Source organism: Myotis nattereri, assembly GCF_964212035.1.
Source record: "Myotis nattereri genome assembly, chromosome: 3".
Taxonomy (NCBI): Eukaryota; Metazoa; Chordata; class Mammalia; order Chiroptera; family Vespertilionidae; genus Myotis; species Myotis nattereri.
The window spans coordinates 185,749,742-185,775,706 of record NC_138077.1 but is presented as its reverse complement, the minus strand read 5'-3'; the positions used below and the strand labels follow the sequence as shown (position 1 = coordinate 185,775,706).

The 25,965-nt window shown below is 41.4% G+C and overlaps 1 protein-coding gene across 1 annotated transcript in view; it reads left to right on the top strand.

The window, feature by feature from the left end:
* SCMH1 (Scm polycomb group protein homolog 1) overlaps nt 1-25,965 on the top strand; it is a gene marked incomplete at its 5' end in the record, with an annotated part of 134,634 nt that overhangs the window by 8,746 nt on the left and 99,923 nt on the right. Inside the window, 2 exons of the mRNA XM_081085779.1 lie at nt 18,805-18,883; nt 24,472-24,601. Coding sequence (XP_080941905.1) covers nt 24,589-24,601 — 13 coding nt within the window. The remainder of the gene's footprint in view (nt 1-18,804; nt 18,884-24,471; nt 24,602-25,965) is intronic.

Below are 25,965 nucleotides of genomic sequence, written 5' to 3'. Positions count from 1 at the left end.
GGCTTGGGATAATCCTGTCTGGATGCTCTGTCCTCTGGCCTGCTGGGACAGCCCCACCCTTTTAGCTCAAGAGGATCCCAGTGGTTCAGTCATCTGTGGTGCTGCCCTTGGTGTTATTCTTCCTTTATTTTGTTTTCTTCTCTCACCCTTTCAGTCCAGGCTGGAAGCACTTCTCCTGGTATGAAATTCTCAAAAACCTTGTCAGTCTCTCATATAATTCATGGGGCCCACACCATTCGACAAGAGGGTCCTCTGCAGATCTTTCCTGGGTAATCATGTATATATAACCATATCTCTATTTTGATTTTTCCTGGGTAACCATGTGTATATACCCATATCTATTTCTAACTTCTGTAGTGGTTGATTATATCCATGAGTCAGACAAATGATTGTCCAGCCACACCCTTGGCCCTGTCTTCAGAGCACGCTGTCTGTCTGGATAGGCAGAGAATTTTCCAAATCACCAAGTGCTGGGTCCTTTTTACTTAACAGTTTATCTCTTCTCATATTTTACTATAAGCACCAAGGAAAAAGTAGATCACAATGTAAACAATTTTCTTAGAATTTCCTCAACTAAATATCTGAAGTTCATCACATACAAGTTCACTCAATGGCTGAACACAATTCAGACAAGTTTTTTGCCACTGTTACAAGAAGTGTCTTTTCCAGTATCTAATAACATGTTCATCATTTCCTTTTAAAGGCCACTTAGAAGCACCTTTAGTGTTCATATTTCTGCCTACCATCTCTTCAGTGCAGTCTAGTTTTTCTCTATCAATCCTCTACTTATTATTCAGATCCAAAGCTACTTCCTCATTTTTAAGTTTTTGTTAGAGCAGCACTCATCAGTACCAAAATCTGTATTAGTTTCCTGGGGCTACCAGAAGCTGAAAGAGGCAAGGAAGGATCTTTTCCTGCAGACTTCAGAGAGAACATGACCCTGCAACACTTTTATTTCAGACTTCTAGCCTCTAGAACTGTGAGAGCATAAATTTCTGTTTATTACATCCAATATATGGTACTTTGTTAATGCCAGCCCTAAGAAGCCAAAAACGGGTGTTAACCTGGAGGTACAATAGTCATTAGTGAAAGATGGTGAGTGTATGTGGTATCTATATCGCTAGGATTTCATGCCATTTCTCTTTCTTCTTTTAAATCATATTTGTGTCTAGTTGCACTACAAAGTTTACAACTTATGATTTGCCTTTATCTCAGGAGAGTAGCCTTAAATCATTGGTAGGGATCCTTGGTACCAAGGGGCCTTCAAAAACTTTTGGAGTCCTAACTGGTTTGGCTCAGTGGATAGAGCGTCGGCCTGCGGACTGAAAGATCCCAGGTTCGATTCCAGTCAAGGGCACATGCCGGGGTTGTAGGCTTGATCCCCAGTAGGGGGCCTCCAGGAGGCAGCTGATCAATGATTCTCTCTCATCATTGATGTTTCTATCTCTCTCTCTCTCTCTCTCCCTCTCCCTTCCTCTCTGAAATCAATAAAAATATATTTAAAAAAAAAACTTTTGGAGGCGTAGAGCTTTAGTTTTATAGACCTTCCTTCTTCTAGAATGCCTACTACTGGTTCTCAGTTTCCATTCCATGCATATGTTGTAATACCTCCTGCATCCAGGTGAAGCAAGAAGAGCTCCAGTGGCTCTTCATTTAACTCCTGGATAGGCATTTAACCCATAAATGATGAATTACATGAGTCCTTTATCATTACTTCTAATGGACATCTGTGATTTTCAGTTTTGAGTTATTTTTAAAGACCACATTCTTTGCCTATCCTAATGAGGATCTGTGCTTTTTTAGATTTCCCTTAGTGCCAGTCACAGTAGTGGCAGTCACAGTATTGGCAGTATCTCTTAGAAGATACTATATAAATATTGTTTTATCTATGGTACTGCTAGTGAGAGACTAGCTCTAGTGATAAATAAGAGATGTTAGTTGCCAGGGCTGTCATTTCAATTTATCTTGCTTACTCTGAGCTCATTAATAAATTGCCACAGTGGTAATATGAAAGTAATGAACCTTCTGGAGGCCCAGCTGGGGCACAAAGTGCTAGCAGGGACCTTCAGGACAACTGCCATTGTTATACACAGTTCAGTTAAAGGATTTCAGGCTCTTTCCCCACTTTGAAACATTTGTATTTTGCAAAATTGAAATTCTTGTTTTTTTAATACTTGTGTACTTTCTAATTGTACTTGAATTCAACTTAACTAACATTTATCTGATGCCTATTATCATCAGACAGTGTATTAGACCCTAGGGATATAAAGATGAATAAGATATCCATTAGGGCCTCACTGTCAAATAGGCTGTAGAGGCATATAAACAATACAGTATTTAAATGCTTTAAGTATAAACCAGATATCAATATAGCACAGAAGAAATTATTATTAGGGAAAAGTGCTAAGAAGGCTGAGGAAAAGTAGATACACTGATTTCTGAGTTAAATTTTGAAGGATCAGTGGTAATTTGACAAATTGAGTGTGTAATGGGAAAAGGGACTTCATTATAGATGAGTTGAGGGACTATAGATCATTTAGAATAACTTAGGGGAGGAAGGTAAAGAGAAGGAAAAAATAGGTAGATGAGGCTGGAGAAATAAGTAGTCAAGGGCCAAATCTTAAAGGATTTAGGTTTTGAAAGGTATAGCAATGCCAAGGACTTTGGTGGATTTCATTCTATGGGCTACATGAATCTATGGAAAGATATTAAGCAGAGAGTCAATATGATTGACTTTATTTTAGAAGTTATTCTGGTTGTCATATATATGGTGGAATGGAAGTAAAAAGAGACCAATCAGAAGACTATTGATTAGTTTTGTGCAAGCAAGTAACAATATAATCTGTAAAGAGCATGACCTAGATTGTTTAAAATCCTAGTTCAATCACCTACTAACTCTCTAAACTAACTCTTTAAGTTTTCTTATCAGTGAAATGGGGATAATCTCATACTGGATGTTATGGAAAATCATATGAAGTAACATATATAAGTGGAATCGCTCCCATGAGCTAAGTATAAATCTTAGATGTTATATTTGTAACTTATGTTTTTATTGCGTTTTAAGTAACTTATGACCAAGTATAGGATTTTTTAAAAAGATTTTTTATTGATTTTTAGAGAGGAAGGGAGAGGAAGAGAGAGAAAAAAACATCGATGTGAGAGTGAAACATCCATCAGCTGCCTCCTGCACACCCTCTACCGGGGATTGAGCCCATAACCTGGACTCAAACCCACAACCCAGGCATATGCCCTGACCAGGAATAGAACCAGCAACCTTTCAGTGCATGGGATAATGCCCAGCCAACTGAGCCACATCGCCAGGGCCCAAGTGTAGGATTTTTAAGACGCACTTTTATTTTCCTTCTACCACTGTCCCAGTAAAAGAAAAAGAAAGCCGAAAGGTTACAAATATTTTATATTCACATGAAGATCCATATTTTAGAGTTTTCCAAACATTTTAAAAAATAACATAACTAAAGTATTTTCCTTTGGCTACCCTGCCAGACTCTCAGTTGGAGAATTAGGCTTAGTATCTTTTTTGAGTCAGTAGTGTAATAGGAAAAGGCCAGAGCCTTAGCTCAACAAATGAGCTTTTTAGCTGAGAAATAGCATCAGAGTTTACTCTACTTCTGTTTCAAGTGCTTAATAAGGATAACATGAGTAGATTGCCTAGCCATCTTGCATATTTACTGTGAGGATCACATTCTTTCTGTATGTGAACATTCATTAAACTACTATCCAAGGTGCTATTACAAAGACTGTAGTAATGATTCAGATCAGAATTCTAATTTCAAGGGAATTATAGTGCTAAAAGAACTGTAAAGATGTATACATATAACTACTACAAATAAAATAATATGTAAGTCAGTTAACTTTGAAAATTATAAAGGAGTGAAACTAGAAGTCATTTATATTTGTACAGTATATTGTAAAAATATGTTTTCCCATGCACCAAAAGGTCACTGGTTCAATTCCTGATCGGAGCACATGCTCCATTGCAGGCTCCATCCCCAGTGAGCAGTGTGCAGAAGGCAGCAGATCAATGACTCTCTCCCTTTCCCTTCCTCTCTCTAAAATCAATAAAAACATATTTTAAAAACGTTTTATAAAGTATATTTCATATGTTTTTATTATTTAAAGTGCTTCTCCAAGTAAAGCTGAGATAGAGTCACTTTCTTAGATACTTGTGGAAAATCAATGATAAAGATAGATTAGATTTTATGAAGATTTTTAAACCTACATACATATTTTGATCCCAGGTTTACTATTCACTGATATCAGTATAACTTAGTTAAGGTACTCTCAGAGCCTTAGGGGTGATATGTGTGTGTGTGTGTGTGTATGTGTGTGTAATGGAGATAATATCACTTGCCTTTCAATGCTCAACCGAGCCATACTGGCCAGGGTGAAAATACTATTCTTTAAATTCAAAAAGTAGTCATTGTGCTCTGGTCATATAATTTTTGAATTGCATGCCTTTTTTTTTTTTTTTTTTAATGATTAGCCTTCATTCATTTCATTCAAAAATACTTATTGAGTGCCTCCTCAATACCAGGCACTATTGAGATATTATCTCTTAACTACTTTCATCCTCTGATTACCTTGATCCTGTCAGATTCTTGATGAAATGGTCGTATATGTAAAAGTGCTAAAAAAAAAAAACAAAAAAAAAAACCAAACCAACATTCTTGCCTTTAGTCTCTTTGCTCTAGCCTACCCACTTTTTCACTGTTGTCCAATGTTGCCCAAGTTTGAGCTTTGATACAGCATCTTCTCTGAGATATTTGAAAGTTGTTTTTTTACTTGTGAAAAATGTCAAACATATAACAAAATGAAAAGGATTTTGCAATGGAAAACCTTATGTTCACCATCTAAATTTTACCATTACTTGTAAATCTTGCATATCTATTTATGTATCCCTCTACCTACCTAGCTGTATTGAAATTTCTCTGGTGATTTTTTAGGACTTTTCTAAAAGATATTTAAATTAATTTGGAGGCCAGGAGTACAAATGCATTTCAAATATTATAATTAAATAGCTTTTCTATTTACATTGCTCTGTTCCTATGAAGAACTTTATTTACCAGGTTGTTCATTATTTTGATCTTTTTGTACTATTTGTGTTCCTACCTTCATTTCTAACCTTAATTCATCCTATTACATTTTCCTGAGAATGCCATCAGCTAATTTTTTTTCAATTTCACATTTAGAGTAGGTTCTTTATGGTAGTCCTTGTCTTTTTCTCCTTTTAAAATTAATAAAAAGTAATACTACTGTACATTTTGTGCCTAGTCGCAAACAGTGCAGCTAGAAGCTTTGTTTGATTAGAGAGAGATGCACAGGTCTTAAAATCTCAGGTATTTCAATACTTTCCATCAACTCCCATTTCTTGTTTCTTAGCTTGGGTGTTTCCCCAGGACAGCTCATCTATTTAGAATGCCTTAGGAGTAAATACAATCCTTTACCTATGTTTGGTTAGAGTCTCTCAGCAATTGATTGATTTTCTCCATTATATAGTTCTATTTAGATTATATATTACAGAAATTCTTCAAAGTTTCTGGTTATTTGATGGTAGTCTTCCCTATTTTCCAGTGCTGCTAAGTAGCTGGGTACTTTCTCATATTTTTTAAATCTCATATTTTTAGTGACTTTTAATCAAATAGAATTTGCCATTATGTTTTGTGTATTTCCTTAATATGTTGTGAGGACTGTATTCAGAAGTCTTTGAAAAACCAAATTATATTCATGATTATGTCTCTTAACTACTTTCATCCTCTCATTACCTTGATCCTGTCAAATTCTAGAGTGACTTACAAATACTAAAGGCTCCAGCTTGTTTTGTTTCATTTTAAGAGATTTTCCACAAATTTTCTCTCTTAGAAATCATCTGAGTTTATATTCAAACCACCCAAAATGTTATTCCTGTTTTAAAAATAAGTTGTTTTTTTTTATTTAAGGGAGAGAGAGAAAGAAACATCAATCCGCTGCCTCCCACATGCACCCTTACCAGGGATCAAGCCTGCAACCTGGCCATGTGTCCTGACTGGTAATTGAACCTGCAACCCTTACAGTGCACAGGACAATGCTCAACCAACTGAGCCATACTGGCCAGGGTGAAAATACTATTCTTTAAATTCAAAAAGTAGTCATTGTGCTCTGGTCATATAATTTTTGAATTGCATGCCTTTTTTTTTTTAATGATTAGCCTTCATTCATTTCATTCAAAAATACTTATTGAGTACCTCCTCAATACCAGGCACTATTCCAAGTACTGGGATATAGTGCTTAATAAATAACACTGATGAGGCCCCAGTAGAAGAGACAAATTCTTCCTATGTAATAAAAGGCTAATATGCAAATAGACCAAATGGTGGAACAACCAGTCGCTATGACATGCTCTGACCACCAGGGAGGCAGATGCTCAACGCAGGAGCTGCCTCCTGGTGGTCAGTACGCTCCCACAGGGAAGCTGGGCTCACAGCTGGCAAGCACAGCGGAGATGGCAGGAGCCTGTCCCTCCTTCTCGGCTGAGCAGTAAGGAGCAGCAAGCAGGTGTGCGGTAAGGAGCAAGGGGTCCCGGACTGCGAGAGGGATCCCGGACTGTGAGAGGGATGTCTGCTGAGGGGTCCCGGACTGCGAGAGGGTGCAGGCTGGGCTGAAGGACCCTCCCCATCCCCCTGCCCCCCGGAGTGCACAAATTTTGTGCACTGGGCCTCTAGTAAATAGATAAGGAGCATATTAAATGGTGCTAACTGCTGTGGAGAATTAAGAGTGATATGATAGAGTCTGGGTGACTACTCTAGATTGAGTGGTCAGGGAAGGGTTATCTGGGAAGATGGCATTTAAGCTGAGACTTCAATAATAAGAAGCCAGCTATATGAATATGAGGTGGAGCATTCCAGGTAGTATAAAGTCCTAAAGTAGTAGGTAAGGAGCTTGGCCTGCATCAGGAGCAGAGAAGGCCTGCTTGGCTTGAGCAAAATGAATGAGAGTGGTAGGAGAAAAGTTGGTAGAGACCAGGATCAGATCATGTACAATTATGTGGGTCAGGATGAGGTACTGGGATTTAATTTTAAGTGCTATGGGGAGTCTTGAGATTTTAAGCAGGGGAGTGACATGATCTAATTTACGTTAACATATAATCAAGGTAGGACATATAATGGAGACAATCAGCCAATGGTGAGAACCTCTAACCAAACATAGGCCAAAGATTGTGTTTATTCATAACTCGGGTATATGAAACTAGAGGCCCAGTGCACAAAATTCGTGCACTCGGGGGGTGGAGGGGGTCCCTCAGCCTGGCCTGCACCCTCTCACAGTCCGGGATCCCTCTCGCATTCTGGGACCCCTCGCTCCTTACTGCCCGCCTGCTCACTTCTCCTCACCACTGGGCTCACTGCTCCTTAGCGTAGGCTGAGGAGAAGGGAGAGGCTCCTGCCACCGCTGCTGTACTCACCAGCCATGAGCCTGGCTTTTGGCTGAGCAGCACTCCCCCTGTGGGAACACACTGACCACCAGGAGGCAACTCCTGTGTTGAGCATCTGCCCCCTGGTGGTCAGTGCATGTCCTAACGACTGGTTGTACCTCCATTTGGTCAGTTTGCATAATAGCCTTTTATTATATAGGAAGGATAGCCCAACTTTCCTGGAAAAACTCTAAGCCTCAGAAACAAGAAATAGGCCAAATTACCTTGCTTGGAATCCAAGCTCCACCATTTACTAATATACTAACTGTGTAACTTTGTGCAAATTATAAGGTATCTTCCTGCTCTGGTTTCCTCATCAGTAAAATGAAGATAATAATATTACCTAGTTTACTGGGTTGTGAGAATTGAACAATTTAGTACAAGTAAAGTACTGAGAACAAAGCTTGACACATAGTAAGTACTTAATATTTAATTTTATTATTTATTTCCTCTAGATATGGATTGTCTAACATAATAGCCACATGTTTAGTGTAGCTGAAGTACTAAATTGTAAATCTTATTTAATTTTAATTAAATTTAAAAACATCTCTGATACAGGAAAAATTTTAAGTATGTTTTGAATAACTTAGTATATGAATCTTTTCCAAATGTAAATTTTATGAAATTTGAATACAGGTCAAGAATTTCTAATAAAAATTTAGCATCTGAATTGAGATAAACTATAACTGTAAATACACATCAGATTTTGAAGACATTATAAGAAATATAAAGAATTCATTGGTTTTTATGATTGCTGGCTAACATGATAATATTTAAATATATTGTGTTAATTAAAATGAATACTTAAAATAATTTTCACATTTTTTAACTTTTTAAAACGTGACTACTAGAAAACTTAAACTGACATACGTGGCTCAAATTATATTTCTGTTGGAGGACACTGGAGCATGAGGCTTGGGGAAGGGCAATGGAAGAAGCATATGGCCTGGGGGAGATAATTTTCCTAATTACACAATTACCCCTGGAGAATCCAAAAAACCTTCACCCAGTGGAGGCTCCTTTCCCATCAAATTCATTCTACTCCTACCCTCTTGCTTAAAATCATTGCCTTTAATGAGCCTGCCTTCACTGATAAAGTGTTTTGTATTCTTCAGATATGTCAGGGTGGGAAAAAAAGTTATGAATTAACTGCTCTATGTTAAAGAGTATTGCACAGGTTAGACACCTATCAATGATTTTGATGAAGTAAATATCTGGAGTTCTTTGAACTAGTACTGCCATATAAAATTGTTCTCTGAAAAAAAGTCTACCATTAATCCTGTCCAGTGAATCCCACAGAAGTAAAATGAAGAAGAATTAAAGTAGATTTTAATTCAGGGATAAATTGCTGGGTTAAAAGCTGAGGAAGGTAAAAGGTGTTTTATTCCCTAAAAGCTAAATTTCTGGGATTAAAAAAAAACAACCTCAAAAAGCCATGCAGCCATAAAGTTTTATCCCTGAAGTGAAACTGGACATTTTTCTTTTCTTCTCGTGCTTCGTGGTTCCTGCTCTTTCCATGATTATATGCGTACAAAGGTTATCTGACTTGTTTAAAGAGGCATTATTCTCAGCAGTTAACACAGAAAAGATTCCTAGTAAATACTGAGTAACTCTTAACAAATAGTGCCACTCTTCTACCTTAGCTGTTTGGAATGCTTATTATATATTCTTTCTGTATCACCCACAAATAGCTTTTTTTTTTAAATCTATAATATGCCCTAGCTAATACCAGTCAAAAATTATTCCATGCCCTCTCAGTCAAGTAAGTTTTCTAGAAAAGTGAGTTCTTTCCTTAGATTGCTATACTATTTTGGATTCACGTAGACATTTCACTGGATGGACTTTTGGTCTTATTGTTATAACTAGAGGCCCGGTGCATGAAATTTGTGCACTGGGGAGGGGGATCCCTCAGCCTGGCCTGCACCATCTTGCAGTCCAGGACCCCTCGGGGATGTCTGACTGCCACCTTAAGCCCTCGTTCCTTACCACCCTCCTGCTTGCTGCACCTTACCACTTGGTTCTCTGCTCCTTAGTGCTACTGCAGAGGTGGGAAAAGCTCCTGCCACTGCCACTGTGCTCGTCAGCTGTGAGCTGGCTTCTGGCTGAGTGGTACTCCCCCATGGGAGCATACTGACCACCAAGGGGCAGCTCCTGCGTTGAGCATCTGCCCCCTGGTGGTCAGTGAGCATTATAGCGACCGGTTCTGCCATAACCAGTCACTTAGGCTTTTATTATCTAGATAGAGGCCCAGTGCATGAAATTTGTGCACGCGGGTGGGGGGGGGGGTCCCTCAGTCCAGCCTGCACCCTCTCGCAATCTGGGACCACTGGCTCCTAACAGTTTGCCTGCCTGCCTGCCTGCCTGATTGCCCCTAACTACCTCTGCCTGCCGGCCTGATGCCCCTAACTGCTCCCCTGCCAGCCTGATCACCCCTAACCGCCTCTGCCTGCCAGCCTGATCTCCCCTAACCACCTCTGCCTGCCAGCCTGATCGCCCCTTAACTACTCCCCCCTGCCGGCCTGAGCGCCCCCTAACTCCCCTCCCCTGCCGGCCTGATCGCCCCCTAACTGCCCTCCCCTGCCAGCCTGATCGCCCCCTAACTGCCCTCCCCTGCCAGCCTGATCGCCCCTAACTGCTCCCCCCTGTTGGCCTGATTGCCCCCTAACTGCTCCCCCCTGCTGGCCTGATCACCCCTAACCACCTCTGCCTCGGCCCCTGCCACCATGGCTTTGTCCAGAAGGAATTCCGGAAGATGTCTGGAAGATGTCCAATCTAATTAGCATATTACCCTTTTATTAGTATAGATCAGCAGTTCTCAACCTGTGGGTTGCGACCCCTTTGGCGGTCGAATGACCCTTTCACAGGGGTTGCCTAAGACCATCCTGTATATCAGATATTTACATTACGATTCATAAGAGTAGCAACATTACAGTTATGAAGTAGCAATGAAAATAATTTTATGGTTGGGTCACAACATGAGGAACTGTATTTAAAGGGCCAGAAGGTTGAGAACCACGGTATAGATGAAGAAAGGTAGTCTCAGAGTTTCCCAAACAGAAATGGGTGTCAGGGTAATTGCCTGAGTAGCTCACAGGAAGACAGCTGATATGATAAATTTTCCTTATTTCAATAATTTTCCTTATTTTTCTGTGAAGCTATAAAATCAGATATTTGTAGAAGTGGATGATGAGGAAACAGAGGCAAGACCTTCCTGAGAAAGCACTATAGAGTTCTAACCTCCTAGTTTTCAGGTGAAGAATTTGAAGCCCTGAAGAGGGTGACTACTCAGTGACAAAGAATGAACCAGACAAAGTTTAGGTCTAAGTTACCTCTCAGATTCTTGGTACATAGAAAACATAATGGTCTCAAATGTCCCCATGGCCTAAGCAGGGGAGGATTTAATCTAGTTCAGGGCTCTATGTCTAAGGAGGTAGTTTTCTAAGGATATAAAAATGGGACTCGGTCCTATTAGACCAGCCGTGGGCAAACTACGGCCCACGGGCCAGATCCCGCCCGTTTGAAATGAATAAAACTAAAAAAAAAAAAAAAGACATACCCTTTTATGTAATAACTAGGGGCTCGGTGCACGAAATTCGTGCACTGGGTGTGGGGGGGGGGGGAGAGTGTCCCTCAGCCCAGCCTGCCCCTTCTCACATACTGGGAGCCCTCAGGCGTTGACCCCCATCACCCTCCGATCGCCTGATCGGCCCCTTGCCCAGGCCTGACGCCTCCGCCAGAGGTGTCAGGCTTGGACAGGGGACCCCCATCTCCCCCCGATCACTGGCTCTGGCCCTCGCCCAGGCCTGAGGCCTCTGGCCCAGGAATCATGCCTGGGCAGGGGACCCCCATCTCCCTCTGATCACTTGCTCCACCCCCCGCCCAAGCCTGACGCCTCTGACCCAGGCTTCAGGCCTGGGCAAGGGGACCATCATATCCCCCCAATCCCCGGCTCCGCCCCCCACCCAGGCCTGATGCCTCTGCCAGAGGAGTTGACCCTCATCACCCTCCGATCACCAATCACCGGATCGGCCCCTTGACCAGGCCTGAGGCCTCCGGCAGAGGTGTCAGGCCTGGGCAGGGGACCCCCAGCTCCCCGCGGTTGCAGGCTCCGCCCCTGCCCAGGCCTAACGCCTCTGGCCTAGGCGTCCGGCCCAGGCAGCGGGGACCTGCAGTGGCAGCGGGGGGCGCCGCAATCGTGGGCTCCGCTTTAGGCCCAGGCAAGGGACCCCTAGCTCCTGGGACTGCCAGCTTCGATCTTGCCCAGCTCCCATCGCTGGCTCCACCCCTACTTCCTGCTATCACTGGCCAGGGCGGCAAAGGCGCCTGATTCTCCGATCATGGCTGGGGGGCAGGGCCAGCGGAAACTCCCCCCTGGGTTTCCGATCACTGTCAGTGGCAGGGGGCTTCTTCCTGCTTTCCCTTTCGCCTCCCTGCATTGTGCCTACGTATGCAAATTAGCCGCCATCTTGTTGGCAGTTAACTGCCAATCTTAGTTGGCAGTTAATTTGCATATAGCCCTGATTAGCCAATGAAAACGGTATCGCCGTACGCCAATTACCGTTTTTCTCTTTTATTAGTGTAGATGTTTACTTTGAATTTATATTAGTTCACACAAACACTCCATCCATGCTTTTGTTCCGGCCCTCCGGTCCAGTTTAAGAACCCATTGTGGCCCTCGAGTCAAAAAGTTTGCCCACCCCTGTATTAGACTCTAATAGAATAAAGTTGGTCTTGAGATTGCTGGTACCATGTAGCATAGACATCTTTTAAAGGTCTGCTTGGGCAGTATGAACCGATTTTAAAAAGTGGTAAATGAGTTAATAGTCTCTCATGGGTCCCCAAAGCCATATGAGTCTGACCTCAGATTTTAATTTTGTCACCATGAAAAGCTTTTATTAAGTAACTCCTGTCTGTAGATGGTGACATGCACTCAAATCTTCACTCTAGGAAACCTTGGGGAAATAAGTCACTTTTAGAAGCTTAATGTTCTGAATAGCTACAAGTTTAATTTATTCAATATACATTAAAACTTTATTTTAAAAATTATTTTAGGTGGAAAGTATTCTAAAATGGATTGTACCCTTTCTCCCCCCCCCTTTCTTTTTAACTTAGTTTGTTGAGTCTAATTTGACCTTTTCTTAATGACACAGACCCTTATAGTGTGTGTGTGTGTGTGTGTGTGTGTGTGTGTGTGTGTGTGTGTAAAGGATACAAAGTTCCATGGGCTTTTAGTAGTCTATTTCTAATTTTCCTTTTCCCACAAGCCCATTTTTAGTTGATATTTTTTACAGAATATAAGGTTTTTCAGGAATGCATATTGTTATAAAAATACCAGGAATTAAGTTTATGGATCCACAATAAAACAAAGATTTGAAAACCATTGCTCTGGGTAGCTCCTTCTTTATGCTAATAATAATTTCTTACATTTGCATAGTAACTATTTGCCAAGCCTCTTTACACATATATGGCCTATGATAAGTAAACTAGGGAAGGGATTGACTTCTTGTTGTTTTTAAACTATATATTAGGCAAGCATAATGGAACCTAAAAGAGCATGGATTTTGAAATGAGACCATCTTTAACTTTAGCCTTTCCATTTAGTAGCCATGTGACCCTGAATACCTTAATCTTATTTAATATCAGAACCTTGGCTTTTTTTTAAAAAATCAGGTAATAAAGATAAAAATGCCTAGTAGGAGCACCATGAATAAATCTCACAAACAAAATGTTGAATGGAAGAAAGTGTACATAAAATATAGTACATGTGATGTAATTTTATTTTTATAGCATTCAAAACAGGCAAAACTAATCTACAATGGTAGAAATCAAGGCATTGTTTACTCTTGGGTAGAGTAATGACTCAGAGAGGAAGCAAAAGGAGTACTTCAGGTGCTAGTAATGATCTCTTTCTTGGTTTGGAGACACATTGTAAAAGTTTGTTGAGCTCTATACTTAGGATTTGTGTACTTTTCATTATGGGTATTATACTTTATTTTAAAGTGCTTAGCACAGAACCTAGCACATAATTGGTTCCCTTCTTCTATGATGGTTCATTAAATTAACAATATGAAAGTTTATTTAGAAAAGTGATCTTAGCCTCCTTTCCTTGTAACCTTTCAGTTTCTTTGTTATGGTTCTCTTGTCTCCTAATCCCAGTTTTATATCCAGCATATTTATACTGATGGTAATCCTAATTGGTGTTGTTGAAGGAGTTTAGGTTAATCAGGCAAGGTGAAATTGAATGTCTGACCAGTGTGATTTAGGAGTAAATCAGGAATATGAATTTTTATTTGATGCTATCCTCTGATCATTATGTGATTTGATGTTCTGCTTTTTAAGTGGAGATTAAATTGATATTTTTCTAATTTGTATAATGTAATTTTGTCTTATATCTACTTTAATATTGAATGTTTTCATGGTGGGATGTTGGATTTGCTCTTTTATTTCTGGCACTTTTAATGCAAGCCAGTTATAGTGTAGCAGGCTTTGAAATGGTAACTGTCAAACCTAACACCTTTTAGACTTTACATAGGTTCTTATCACTGAAAGAGAATCATACTTATTGGTTTTACCTTATTGTTTTTATTCTACAAGTATAGAAATAGAACTTGCATACTTGAGAATTTATGTAAGATTCAGTTGTAAAAACTTAGAATTGTTGAAAATTCAATTTAAAAAAACTGAGACTTATTTTTTCTGCTAGGTAATGTTTGGATATAAAATAAACCTGACAGTCTCTGTCCTCAGGGAGGATGGAATCCTGTAAGGAGAGGTCTGTGAGGTAGGCAGAAATGAATTTATCTGCATTTGCTTTTGGTCTTTTGAGAGAAGGTTTCTGATACAGATATTAGCAAGACCCTCTAAACTACAGAGAACTGTGGTGATGATTGTATGGATGCCAATACAGCCAATATACAGAGAACTGACTGACTTCTCAGTAATCAGTAATATGACAAAAAGTTAGGGAGGTGGGGAAGTACTCCCTATCAGATATCTACACTAATAAAAGAGAAACATAGTAATTGGCATATGACCGCTACCCTTTTCATTGGCTAATCAGCAAGATATGCAAATTAACTGTCAGCCAAGATGGCGGCCGGCAGCCAGGCAGCTTGAAACTAACATGAGGCTTGCTTGCCTCAGTGATGGAGGATCGTTGGAGGAAACCAACGTTCCCCGCCTGCAGCTGCAGGCCTCTGAGCGGGCAGTTTAAGAAACATTGTAACAAATACCGCCTGACTTCAGCCAGCAGATTCGCAACATTGTAAGCAAAGGCCAGAAACCTACTTTCAGCAGCAGAAGGCCTAAGAGCTGGAGCCAAGCCTCAAGGTAAAGCTGGTCCAGAATAAAAAAAGAAAAAGAAAAAAAGGAGCGGTTGGGAACTTCAGTCACTCCCAGCCTGAAAACAGCCCTCAGCCCCTCACCCAGACTGGCCAGGCACCCCAGTGGGGACCCCCATCCTGATCCAGGACACCCTTCAGGGCAAACCAGCTGGCCCCACCCGTGCACCAGGCCTCTACCCTATATAGTAAAAGGGTAATATGCCTCCCGGCACTGGGATCAGCGTGACAGGGGGCAGCGCCCAAACCCCCTGATCGCCCTTCGGCTCTGTGTGTGACAGGGGGCGGGGCCCCAACCCCCTGCTCTGTGCCTGATAGGGGGGAGCTCCCCAACCCCCCCCCCCACGGGCCCTGCTCTGTGTGTGATGGGGTAGAGCCATAACCTCCCCATCGGTCCTGCCCTGAGTGTGAGAGTGGTGGCGCCCCAACCCCCTGATCGGCCCTGCTCTGTGGGTGATAGAGGGCGGTGCCCCAACCCCCTGATGGGCCCTGCTCTGTGTGTGACAGGGGCAGCGCCCCAACCCCCTGATTGGCCCTGCTCTGTGCGTGACAGGGGGTGGCGCCGCAACCTCCCCATCGACCCTGCCTTGAGTGTGACAGGGGACGGTGCCCCAACCCCCCAATTGGCCCTACCCTGAGCGTGACTGAGGGTAGCATCACAACCTCCCAATCTGCCCTGCTCTGTGCATGACGGGGCGGCGCCCCAACTCCCCAATCGGCCCTGCTCTGAGCCCGACCAGGGGCTGCACCTAGGGATTGGGCCTGCCCTCTGCCACCCGGGAGCAGGCAGGCCTAAGCCAGCAGGTCGTTATCTCCCGAGGGGTCCCAGACTGCGAGAGGGCACAGGCCGGGCTGAGGGACCCCCTCTCCCCCCCGAGTGCACAAATTTTTGTGCACCAGGCCTCCAGTTTATTTATATTAACTCATTAAAATAGATAATGCCATTTAACCCTCAGAGACCCTTTGCAGTAGACACTATTATTTCCACTTTAAAGATATATACATTGAGTCCCAGAGACAGTAACTTGTCCAAGTTTACATAGCTAGTGACAGAGTTAATATTCAAATCCAAAACCTATCTGTACCACTTGCTATATACAGATAGCCACATTAGCCAATGAAAGGATATGTCTATCAAAAGATAGCCTGGAAACATGCTAAATGGAAGGTCAGAGAGAAAATTGATAGGTTACATCTAGGATTATTCAGGAAAGGAAATGCTATGACTCTAATACTTAATTACTTGAAAGACCCTGTGAACCTTTTTGTATTCCTGTTACGAATTGGTTGAATAGGACTGTCAAAATAGGACTGATGCAGATTCACCTGTTGCCTGTTTAATTTCTGTGTGTGTGTGGTAAAATATACATGCCATAAAACTTACCATTTTAATTCATTAAGTACATTTCAGTGTTATGTAGCATTTACTACTATCTATTTTTGGAACTTCATCATCATCCCAACAGAAACTCTGAACCTATTAAATCATAACTCTTCATTACCCACCCTACCAAACCTCTATGAATTTCCCTATTCTAGTTACCAAATATAAGTGCAATTGTACAATATTTATCCCTTTGATTTTGGCTCATTTCACTTAGCATAATGTTTTGAAGATTCATCCATGTTATAGCAAGTATTAGAATTTCATTCCTTTTTATGGCTGAATAATATTCCATTGTATGAATATGCCACATTTGTTTATCTTTTCATTTATTGATGGACACTTGAATCATTTCTTCCCTTTGGCTATTGTGAATAATGCTGCTATGAATATTAGTGGACAGTGTTCATAGCAGCGTCAGTCCTTGATATTAATCCCTTATTTTAGGTATATGCCTGAGAGTGGAGTTGCTAGATCATTTGGTAATTCTTTGTTCAACTCTCTGAGATTTTCCACAGCTGCACCATATTTTTATTCCCATTAGCAATTTGCAAGAGTTTTAGTTTCTCCACATCCTCACCAACATTTATTATTTTGTTTTTTCATAATAGCCATACTAATGGACATTAGTAAAGTGGTATCTCATTGTAATTTTGATTTACATTTCCCTAATAATGATGTTGAGTATTTTTTTGTATGCTTATTGACCATCTGTATAGATAAATGGAGAAATGTCTGTTCAGTTCCCTTGCCCGTTTTTTTAATTGGGTTGTTTGAGGGTTTTTGTTGTTGAATTATAGAGTTCTATTTTTTTTTTAATTGTTAAAAATACGTTTTTATTTATTTCAGAGAAAGGAAGGGAGAGGGAGAGAGAGATAGATACATCAATTATGAGAGAGAATCATCAATGGGCCACCTCCTGAACACCGCCCACAAACCTGGGCAGGTGCCGTGACCAGGAATCAAACCATAACCTCCAGGTTCATAGGTTGATGCCCAACCACTTAGCCACACTGGCTGGGCAATAGGAGTTCTTGTATATATTCTAAATTGATATTAATCCCTTATCAGATATATGATCTGCCAATATTTTCTCCCATCCTGTAGGTTGTCTTTTCACTCTCATGATAGTGTCCTTTGATACACAGTGTTTTTCATTTTAATGAAATTCAATGTATTAGGGGGTTTGCCTCTGCTTTAGATGTCATATCCAAGAATCATTGCAAATCCATGAAGATTTCCCCTTATGTTTCTTCCTAAGAGTTTTATAATTTTAGCTCTAATGTTTAGGTCTTTGATGCATTTTGAGTTAATTTTTTGTATAAGGTTTAAGGAAAACATTCTACTTCATTTTTTTGCATGTGAGTATCAGGTTTCCCAGCATCATTTGTTGAAATGAGTATCTTTTTCCTATGAATGGTCTTGACACCTTTGTAGAAAATCATTTGACCATATATGTTAGGCTTTTTTTCTGGGTCCTCTGTTCTATTCCATTTGTCTATATGTCTGTCCTTATGCCCAGATCATACTGTTTTTTATTACTGTAGCTTTGTAATAAGTTTTGAAATCAGGAATTGTGAATCTTCCAAATTCGATCATTATTTTCAAGATTGTTTAAGGTATTTGGGATCCTTTGAAAGTCCATGTGAATTTTAGAATGTTTTTTTATATTTCTACAAAAAACGTCATTGGGATTTTTAAAAGGGATTGCATTGAGTTTGTAGATCACTTTGGGTATTATTGTTATCTTAACAATATTAGTCTTCCAATTTATGAACACAGATGTCTTTCCATTTATTTATGTACTAGAGGCCCAGTGCATGAAATTCATGCACTTGCAGAGGGAGGGTCCCTCAGCACAGCCTGCACCCTCTCACAGTCCAGGAGCACCGAGATCCATCACCCCACAGAGGGAGGGGAGGGGAGGGGAGGGCCCGCCCACCCAGCCAGGGCTCCTTGATCGATGGCCCCACAGAGGGAAGCCCCACCCACCCACCGCAGCCCGCCTGTTGGTGGCCTGGGCCTCCCTCTTTGGGGCAATCACGGAGCTCCCTGATCAATTGCCCCGCCAGCCGGTGGCCTGGGCCTCCCTCTGCAGGGCAATCATGAGGCAATGGCGGGGCCCCCTGACCAATTGCATCGCATCTGCCTTGGCTGGCCTGGGGCCAGTGCGTGTCATAGTGTGGTCATCTGGATGGTGATCCTGCTGTTCAGCCATTTGGTCAATTTGCATATTATGCTTTTATTATTATAGATTCTTTAACTTTATTTTAATGTTTTGTAGTTTTCAGTGTATAATATTTTAGTTCATGTGGCTGTCATATTTCTCACAGTAAATTAATAAATGAACATTTCATTTTCCCCTTTATTGTTTAATGGCCTATAGATCTGTCAAGATTCTTTTCTATTTGTAACATAATTAGGATTCTGAATCCACAAAGCTGAGGGAAGGATCCTGGAAATTGGAAACCTAACCATATTGTTGCCCTTGGGAAACTATGTCTGGGTGTCCAGACTGCTCGTTTCCTCTGATAAAAACCTAATTTCACTGTCTGTCTTCTTTGGTCTACTGTAGTTTGTTCACATTTCTAATTTTTTCTATCTTTTGCTTCTAGATTTCCATCTTACTAAAGGAAAACGATTCCCTATTTGGTTTAGCTGATGGTACCATGCAAAAATCAGATCCTCGAAAAGGTCAGAACCTGTATTTATACATAAAAGAAATAAAGAGTTACCCTCTATTAGGCTGTGTATTAATGGATGTGTCACAAAAAAAACAACTAGAGTGAATAAAAGAATCTCACCCTTTCTTGCCAATTTATCCTGCAATTTTGACAAGTTCTGCATGTTATTTATGCAGCTCTTTATAGTTTGCAAAGTGCTCTTCAGAATTATTTCATACAGTCTTTACAGTAATCTTATGAAGTGGGTACTATTGCTATTCTTATTTCATGGAAACAGTGAAGGGTTATGAGACTATTCAAAATTGTATTACTATGAATGGCAGGATATAGTCCTAGATCTTTTGCCTCTAAATCCTACCCTTCTCACATCATAAGTTCATAATCAGTATCAGAATTTAGTAAACATGTAAGTATGGAAGCTGTATGAACATTGGAAATAATGTATGTAAAAGTCTGTGAAAAAAGTTAAAGCCCCTTTATAGATGTAAAGTACCATTAATAATTCAATATACCTTGATATTGAATGTCTAGGATGAATCTTTAGGATGACATAAAACGCTTCAGTATGTAATATGCCATTGTCTTAGTTTAGCAAACAAGGCTCTTCACAAGTTGCTGCCTACCTACTTTTCTATTCTCATCTCAATCAGTTCTTGTCACTTATCTCTGTACCTTACCCTTTTCTTTTACATCTATAATAAACTACTGGCTTTTGTCCTAACACACTATGTATTTCCAGGAAGTATGATGTGGCACCATTGATGCCAATAATCTTGTTCAAGAAGCAACAAAGAGAGTATGGCTTCTCTGCATTTTCATTAGCCGCTCATTTTAGCTGCTTTGCTTGTTAAAGGAAATATTGATGTTCTCTAGAGGTTCTCTCTGCACTGCAGAGATGCATAATTGCTACAGAGAGAGTGGGGGAGGGACAGTCACCAAGGAGAGATTTGCTCCATCTTCTTTGTTCACATCTGCTGATGCACAAGACAGGATTTATTGCTTTCTTGGCAAATGTGATTGCCTAGCTTGCCTCCTCCCGCCCCTCTTCTGGTGGATCATCCCAGAGGAATATTACCATCTCATAACACTCATCTATGAATGGAGCAAAATAAATGGAAAGCTGGAGGCAGAGGATCAGGTGAGAGGCACTAGGAATACTTGCTAATCAGAGAGTGGCTGATTAGTGGCACATCCCAGACCAGTCCTCTGTCTTATCTCCTGCCTCCCCGTAGCTTGTCATCCATGACCACAGTGGGACAGTTTGTTCTGCTCTCAACATTTCAATTTGATTTCTGTGCATATCGGCTTAGGATTGTGGTTTATTAAAACCACAACTGTTATCTAACACTGAATGACTTCTGTCTTGTCATAATGGGTTTTCAGAAGTACATTTGATTCTTCTTTTTCCTACTTTTCAGCTTACATTTCTGGGGGAAACATTCTTCCTTCCCTGTTCTCTTCCTCCTTTCCCTTCCTCACCTTATCTCTCATTGGTATATGCATGTACTAGCACATAAAGCCTGCATTATTTTCCAAGCTCTATGAATAATTTAAAGCATAGTTCCTATGAACATCCTCTGTTTAACTTAATTTTACCTTATTAAATCCCAGACTATATCTAATCTTATTCAGTGTCCGGATCAAACTTCAGTTTTTACTGTAATAAAATGAGTAGAAGATCCACATTCACATCTGGTTGCAGTTCTTCCCATGCTGGGCTATTTTGTGTTAGAAGCATTTGTAAGGTTTCTTTTTCGTTTGCTTATTTATTTCGAGGAGAAAGACGGTGCTGTTAAGAGCATAGTTTTTGTTCAAATTCTGCCTTTTCTTCTGACTGTGAACTTTCAGAAAGTTAATCAACCTCCCTGGTATCATTTCCTTACTTGTAAAAATGAATAATGATACCATACTAAGTGGTATCAAACAGGGGAGGATGGTCTTACTGAAATACTTAGCACAATATCTGGCACATAGTAAACACTTAAAAATAAGAGATATATAATGCTAATAATAATTATTATTGCTATTTTAATATACAAGAGATAATTTACAACTGATTTTTTCTGTTTTTAATATATTTTTGTTGATTTCAGAGAGGAAGGGAGAGGGAGAAAGAGAGATGGAAACATCAGTGATGAGAGAGAATCATCGATCAGCTGCCTCATGCACTCCCCACCCTGGGGATCGAGCCCAAAACCCGGGGCATGTGCCCTGACCAGGAATCAAACCATGACCTCCTGGTTCATAGATCAATGCTCAACCACTGAACCACACTGGCTGAGCTGATTTTTTTCCTTTTTTCCCTCTTTTTTTTTTTTTTTTTTTTTTTTTTTATTGATTTCAGAGAGGAAGGGAGAGGGAAAAAGAGATAGAAGCATCAATGATGAGAGAGAATCATTGATCGGCTGTTTCCTGCATGCTCCTTGATCCTTACTGAGGATCAAGCCCACAACCTGGCATGTGCCCTTGTCTGGAATCAAACCTGGGACCCTTCAGTCTTCAGGCTGATGCTCTATCCACTGAGCCAAGCCAGCTAGGGCTGATTTTCTTCTTAATATCACAATATATGAAGAATTTTTTTCTTGCTTCAAGGTATGACCTATTGTAATTGTTTTGTCACATTTCAAAAGGATGCTTCCATAGCCTTGTAGATTTTTCTGTTATATATATATCTTTATCTCAAAGGTTTCTAATACTAGAATCTTTACATTCTCTAGATCTGCACTGTTCAATATAGTAGCCACTGAACATGCATGTTTTTAAATTTAATGAAAATTAAATACAATTAAAAATGCAGCTTTTCAGTAATTCTAGGCACATTTAGGTGCTGAATAGCCACATGTGACTAATGGCTACTCATTAGACAATACAGATGTAGAACATATTCATTATCACTGACAGTTCTATTGGACAGCACTGCTTTAGATGTCCCTAGTCCAGCCGTGGGCGAACTACGGCCCGCAGGCCGGATCCGGCCCGTTTGAAATGAATAAAACTAAAAAAAAGAAAGACCGTACCCTTTTATGTAATGATGTTTACTTTGAATTTATATTAGTTCACACAAACACTCCATCCATGCTTTTGTTCTGGCCCTCCCGTCCAGTTTAAGAACCCATTGTGACCCTCGAGTCAAAAAGTTTGCCCACCCCTGCCCTAGTCTCTGCTCCTGCACTCTTCTCAGAAATCAAAAGAGGTTATATTTTCTAGGATGTTGCAAAGACTCCTGTCTTAATGTTTCAGGGCTCTGGACATCAGCGGACCCAGGTTACTCTTCTTACTCCAGCCCCTTAGTGTCATTACTGTATTTTGAAATAAACAAGAGGCTTTTTCACTTCCCCCAAGTAGATCACATTACCATAATTTTTAAAGGTCCCAGTCAAAACTTGTGTTTGTCCTAATATTGTGAGTATTAGAATCCTTAGGGGCTAACTAGTAAGAGGAGGTTCTAATGTCCTTTTTGTAAGTACTATATATTCTTCAGATTCTGAGTTTTCTCTCTGAGAAAGGTAGTAAACAGCAAGTTTTTCCTGAATAATCTCTCTGTATTTTGCACTTTGTATTATGCACTTTTAAAGTCATTTTTTCATTTGTTCTTCACAACAACTTAGTGAAGCAAGTAGCATTAAGATTGTATTTCTGTTTTACTGATTAAAAAACTGAGGCTCAGTACAATTAATTATTTGCCTAAGTACTTTAAGGAAAAATAAAGTTGTTATTCAAAACAGGATAAAATTATAACTTCAAGCTCAGGCCGGTGTGGCATATACCTGGGTTGCAGGTTTGATCCCTGGCCCCAATCGGGGCTGTATGCAGGAAACAACCAATTGATGTGTCTCTCTCACATCAATGTTTCTCTCTCTCTCCCTTCCCTTTCCTTCCTTCCGCTCTCTCTAAAACAATCAATGGAAAAAATAATCCTTAAGTGAAGATGAACAAAAAATAAATAAATTTAACTTTCAGTTCAATATTTTGTTTTGTTTTTATTTTGTAAAAAAAAGATTAAAGATTCTTTAGAGCATTTTGAAAACTGACAACTGTTGTATGAAGTACTCTCAGAGAATTACTACAGCCTCATTTGTCCTATGACCATGTGTATTAGATAGGGAGGGCTACCATAACAAAATACCACAGGCTGGGTGGCTGAAACAGCAGAAATTTATTTTCTCACAGTTCCTAAGGCTAGAAGTTCAAGGTCAAGGTGTTTGCAGGGCTGGTTTCTGGTGAGGCATCTCTCCTTGACTTATAGACAGGTGTCCTCATCTGGCCTTTTTCTCTGAATGTCTTTGTGGAGGGAGCGAAGGAGGAAGGAGAGAGAGAGAGATCTCTGGTATCTCTTTCTCTTCTTATGACACCAGTCCTGTCAGATTAGAGCTCCACCCCTATGACCTCATTTACCTTTAGTTATTTCCTTAAAAGCCCTATCTCCATATACAGTCACATTGGAGATTAGAACTTTAACATAGGAATTTCATGGAAACACAGATCAGTTCATTACATCATGTTAATGGTGTTTGAATAGCTTTCGATTTTTCTGGCTTAACCTAATTAATTGGAAATTATATTTATACTAGAGGCCCGATGCACAAAATTCAGCCTGGCCTGCATCCTCTCCAATCTGGGAGGTCAAACAGACTTCCCCATAGGGATCGGGCCTAAACTGGCAGTCGGACATCCCTCTCACAATCCGGGCCGCTGGCTCCTAACCGCTCGCCTGCCTGCCTGCCTGATTGCCCCTATCCTCTTCTGCCTGCCAGCCTGCTTGCCCCCTAACCAATCCCCTGCTGGCCTGATTGATGCCTAACTGCTTCTCTGCTGGCCTGATCATCCCCAACTGCCCTCCCCTGCTGGCCTGATGGCCCCAACAGCCCTCCCCTGCTGGCCTGGTCACCCCCAATTGCCCTCCTCTGCAGGCCTGGTCGCCACCAGCTTCCCTCCCCTGCCGGCCTGGTCGGACCCACCTGCCATCCCCCACAGGCCTGGTTGCCCCCAACTACCCTCCCCCGCAGGCCTCGTCGCCCCCAGCTGCCCTCCCCCGCAGGCCTGGTCGCCCCCAGCTACCCTCCCCCACAGGCCTGGTCACCCCTAACTGCCCTCCCCTACCGGCCTGGTCACCCCCAACTGCCCTCCCCTGCCGGCCCGATTGCCCACAACTGCCCTCCTGTTCACCCCCAACTGCCCTCCCCTGCCGGCCCGATTGCCCACAACTGCTGGCCTGTTCGCCCCCAACTGACCTCCCCTGCCGGCCATCTTGTGGCGGTCATCTTGTGATGACATGAGGGTGGCCATCTTGTGGCAGCCATCCTGTGATGACATCACAAGTGACACCACCTAGGCTTTTATTATATAGGATTATACATTTTCATGGAAACAAATGTAGCAAGTATCTGTATTCTTTATCTCTGCAGATATTGAGGCTTAGATAAATTAAACCTGTGGCACTTACTATAAGGTACTGTCTAACACTGAGATCGTCTAATAAGCAAAAAAATTGTGTCTGTCCTACTTTTTTAATAATGTAGCCTATTTTGTTAATAACTAAAAGTCTCAGTACTTTACAGGGTAATAAATGTCTCCTCCTTTCCCACCCCAACTTTACAGATGGAGAAATTAACGTACAGAGAAACTGACTTGTCAGAGGTCAGAGGAAGGTATTGGTGAATCCAGGGATAAATCCCAAACTTCTTAACACCTTGTCCAGTTTTTAGTTCATTGACTATGCAGCCTAGTGGTAAGTATCTTTTTACCCTCCTGTCTTGGAGGTAAGAGGGATTAAGAGCCTTAGCAAGGACTGAATTTAGATAATTTCTCACTACTAGTTAGATTATTCATTATCCTTTCTGTTAGCCATGATGTCATTTTTGTCATTAGCATGAATTTTCCGGGTCATGAAAGGAGGTTGGAAGTTTTGCTTTTTTTTTTTAATTTTCAATTATAGTTGACATTCAATGTTATTTATTTTTATATATATTTGTATTGATTTCAGAGAGGAAGGGAGAGGGAGAGAAAGATAGAAACAGCAATGATGAGAGAGAATCATTAATCGGCTGCCTCCTGCATGCCCCCCACTGGGGATCGAGCTTGCAACCTTGGCATGTACCCTGTCCTGGAGTTGAATGGTGACCTCCTGGTTCATAGGTCAGCGCTCAACCACTGAGCCATGCCGGCTGGGTGGAAGTTTTGCTTTTTATTTAAATACTTAAAGATATTTCTGTAATGGTTCAACTGCACTAGAGATTATTATTAAGAAAGGAAAGAAAGAAAACCTATTTAATGAATTTTTTCTCTGTGATACCATGCTAGAAACTTTGCATTATGTTATTTTACTTAAACTAGAGGCCTGGTGCACGAGTTCATGCACGGGTGGGGTCCCTCGGGGTGGTCTGTGGAGATCGGGCCCCAGCTCACGCCCTCAGCCTCTCAGCCCCAGCTTGTGCCCCCAGCCCCGCAGCCCTGCAGCCCTGCCTGGTACCCAGCCTTGGCCTGGCACCACCCCCTCACCTGCTCCACCATCTCACCTGCGGGGTGACCAATCGGAGCTGGGTGATCGATCAGAGCCAGGCCCTCTGCCTGGCTCCCTCAGTGCCTGGGAGCCGGGCGGCAGCCCCGCCCCCACTGCCCCTGCTGGTCACCATCTGCGGGGCGATCAGCGGGGCAATTGGGCCCTCGCTCACACCCACCTTGGCCTGGCGCCTCCCACTCACCTGCTCCACCATCCCGCTGTGGTCCCACTCTCATCAGGGCCCATCAGGGCCAGCAGCACCTCCACTGCCACCCACTGCCAGCGCCACGTCACCAGTGCCCACCATGTTTCGCGCTGCCCCCTGGCGGTCAGTGCACATCATAGCGAGCAGTCGAACTCTCAGTCGAATGACTACCCAAGGGAACAATTTGCATATTAGGCTTTTATTGTATAGGATGTCCTTAAAACTTATAGCCATTTCTGGAAGGTATACATTCTTACCATTTTATAATGATATTTTTAATAATATTAGTTGAATTAAATAGACAGATATCTTATAAAATTCAGAGTTTAAATTCTAGTAAAATTTGAGATTTGTGAAAACTAAGAACCTTCTCTGAAATATTTAAAGC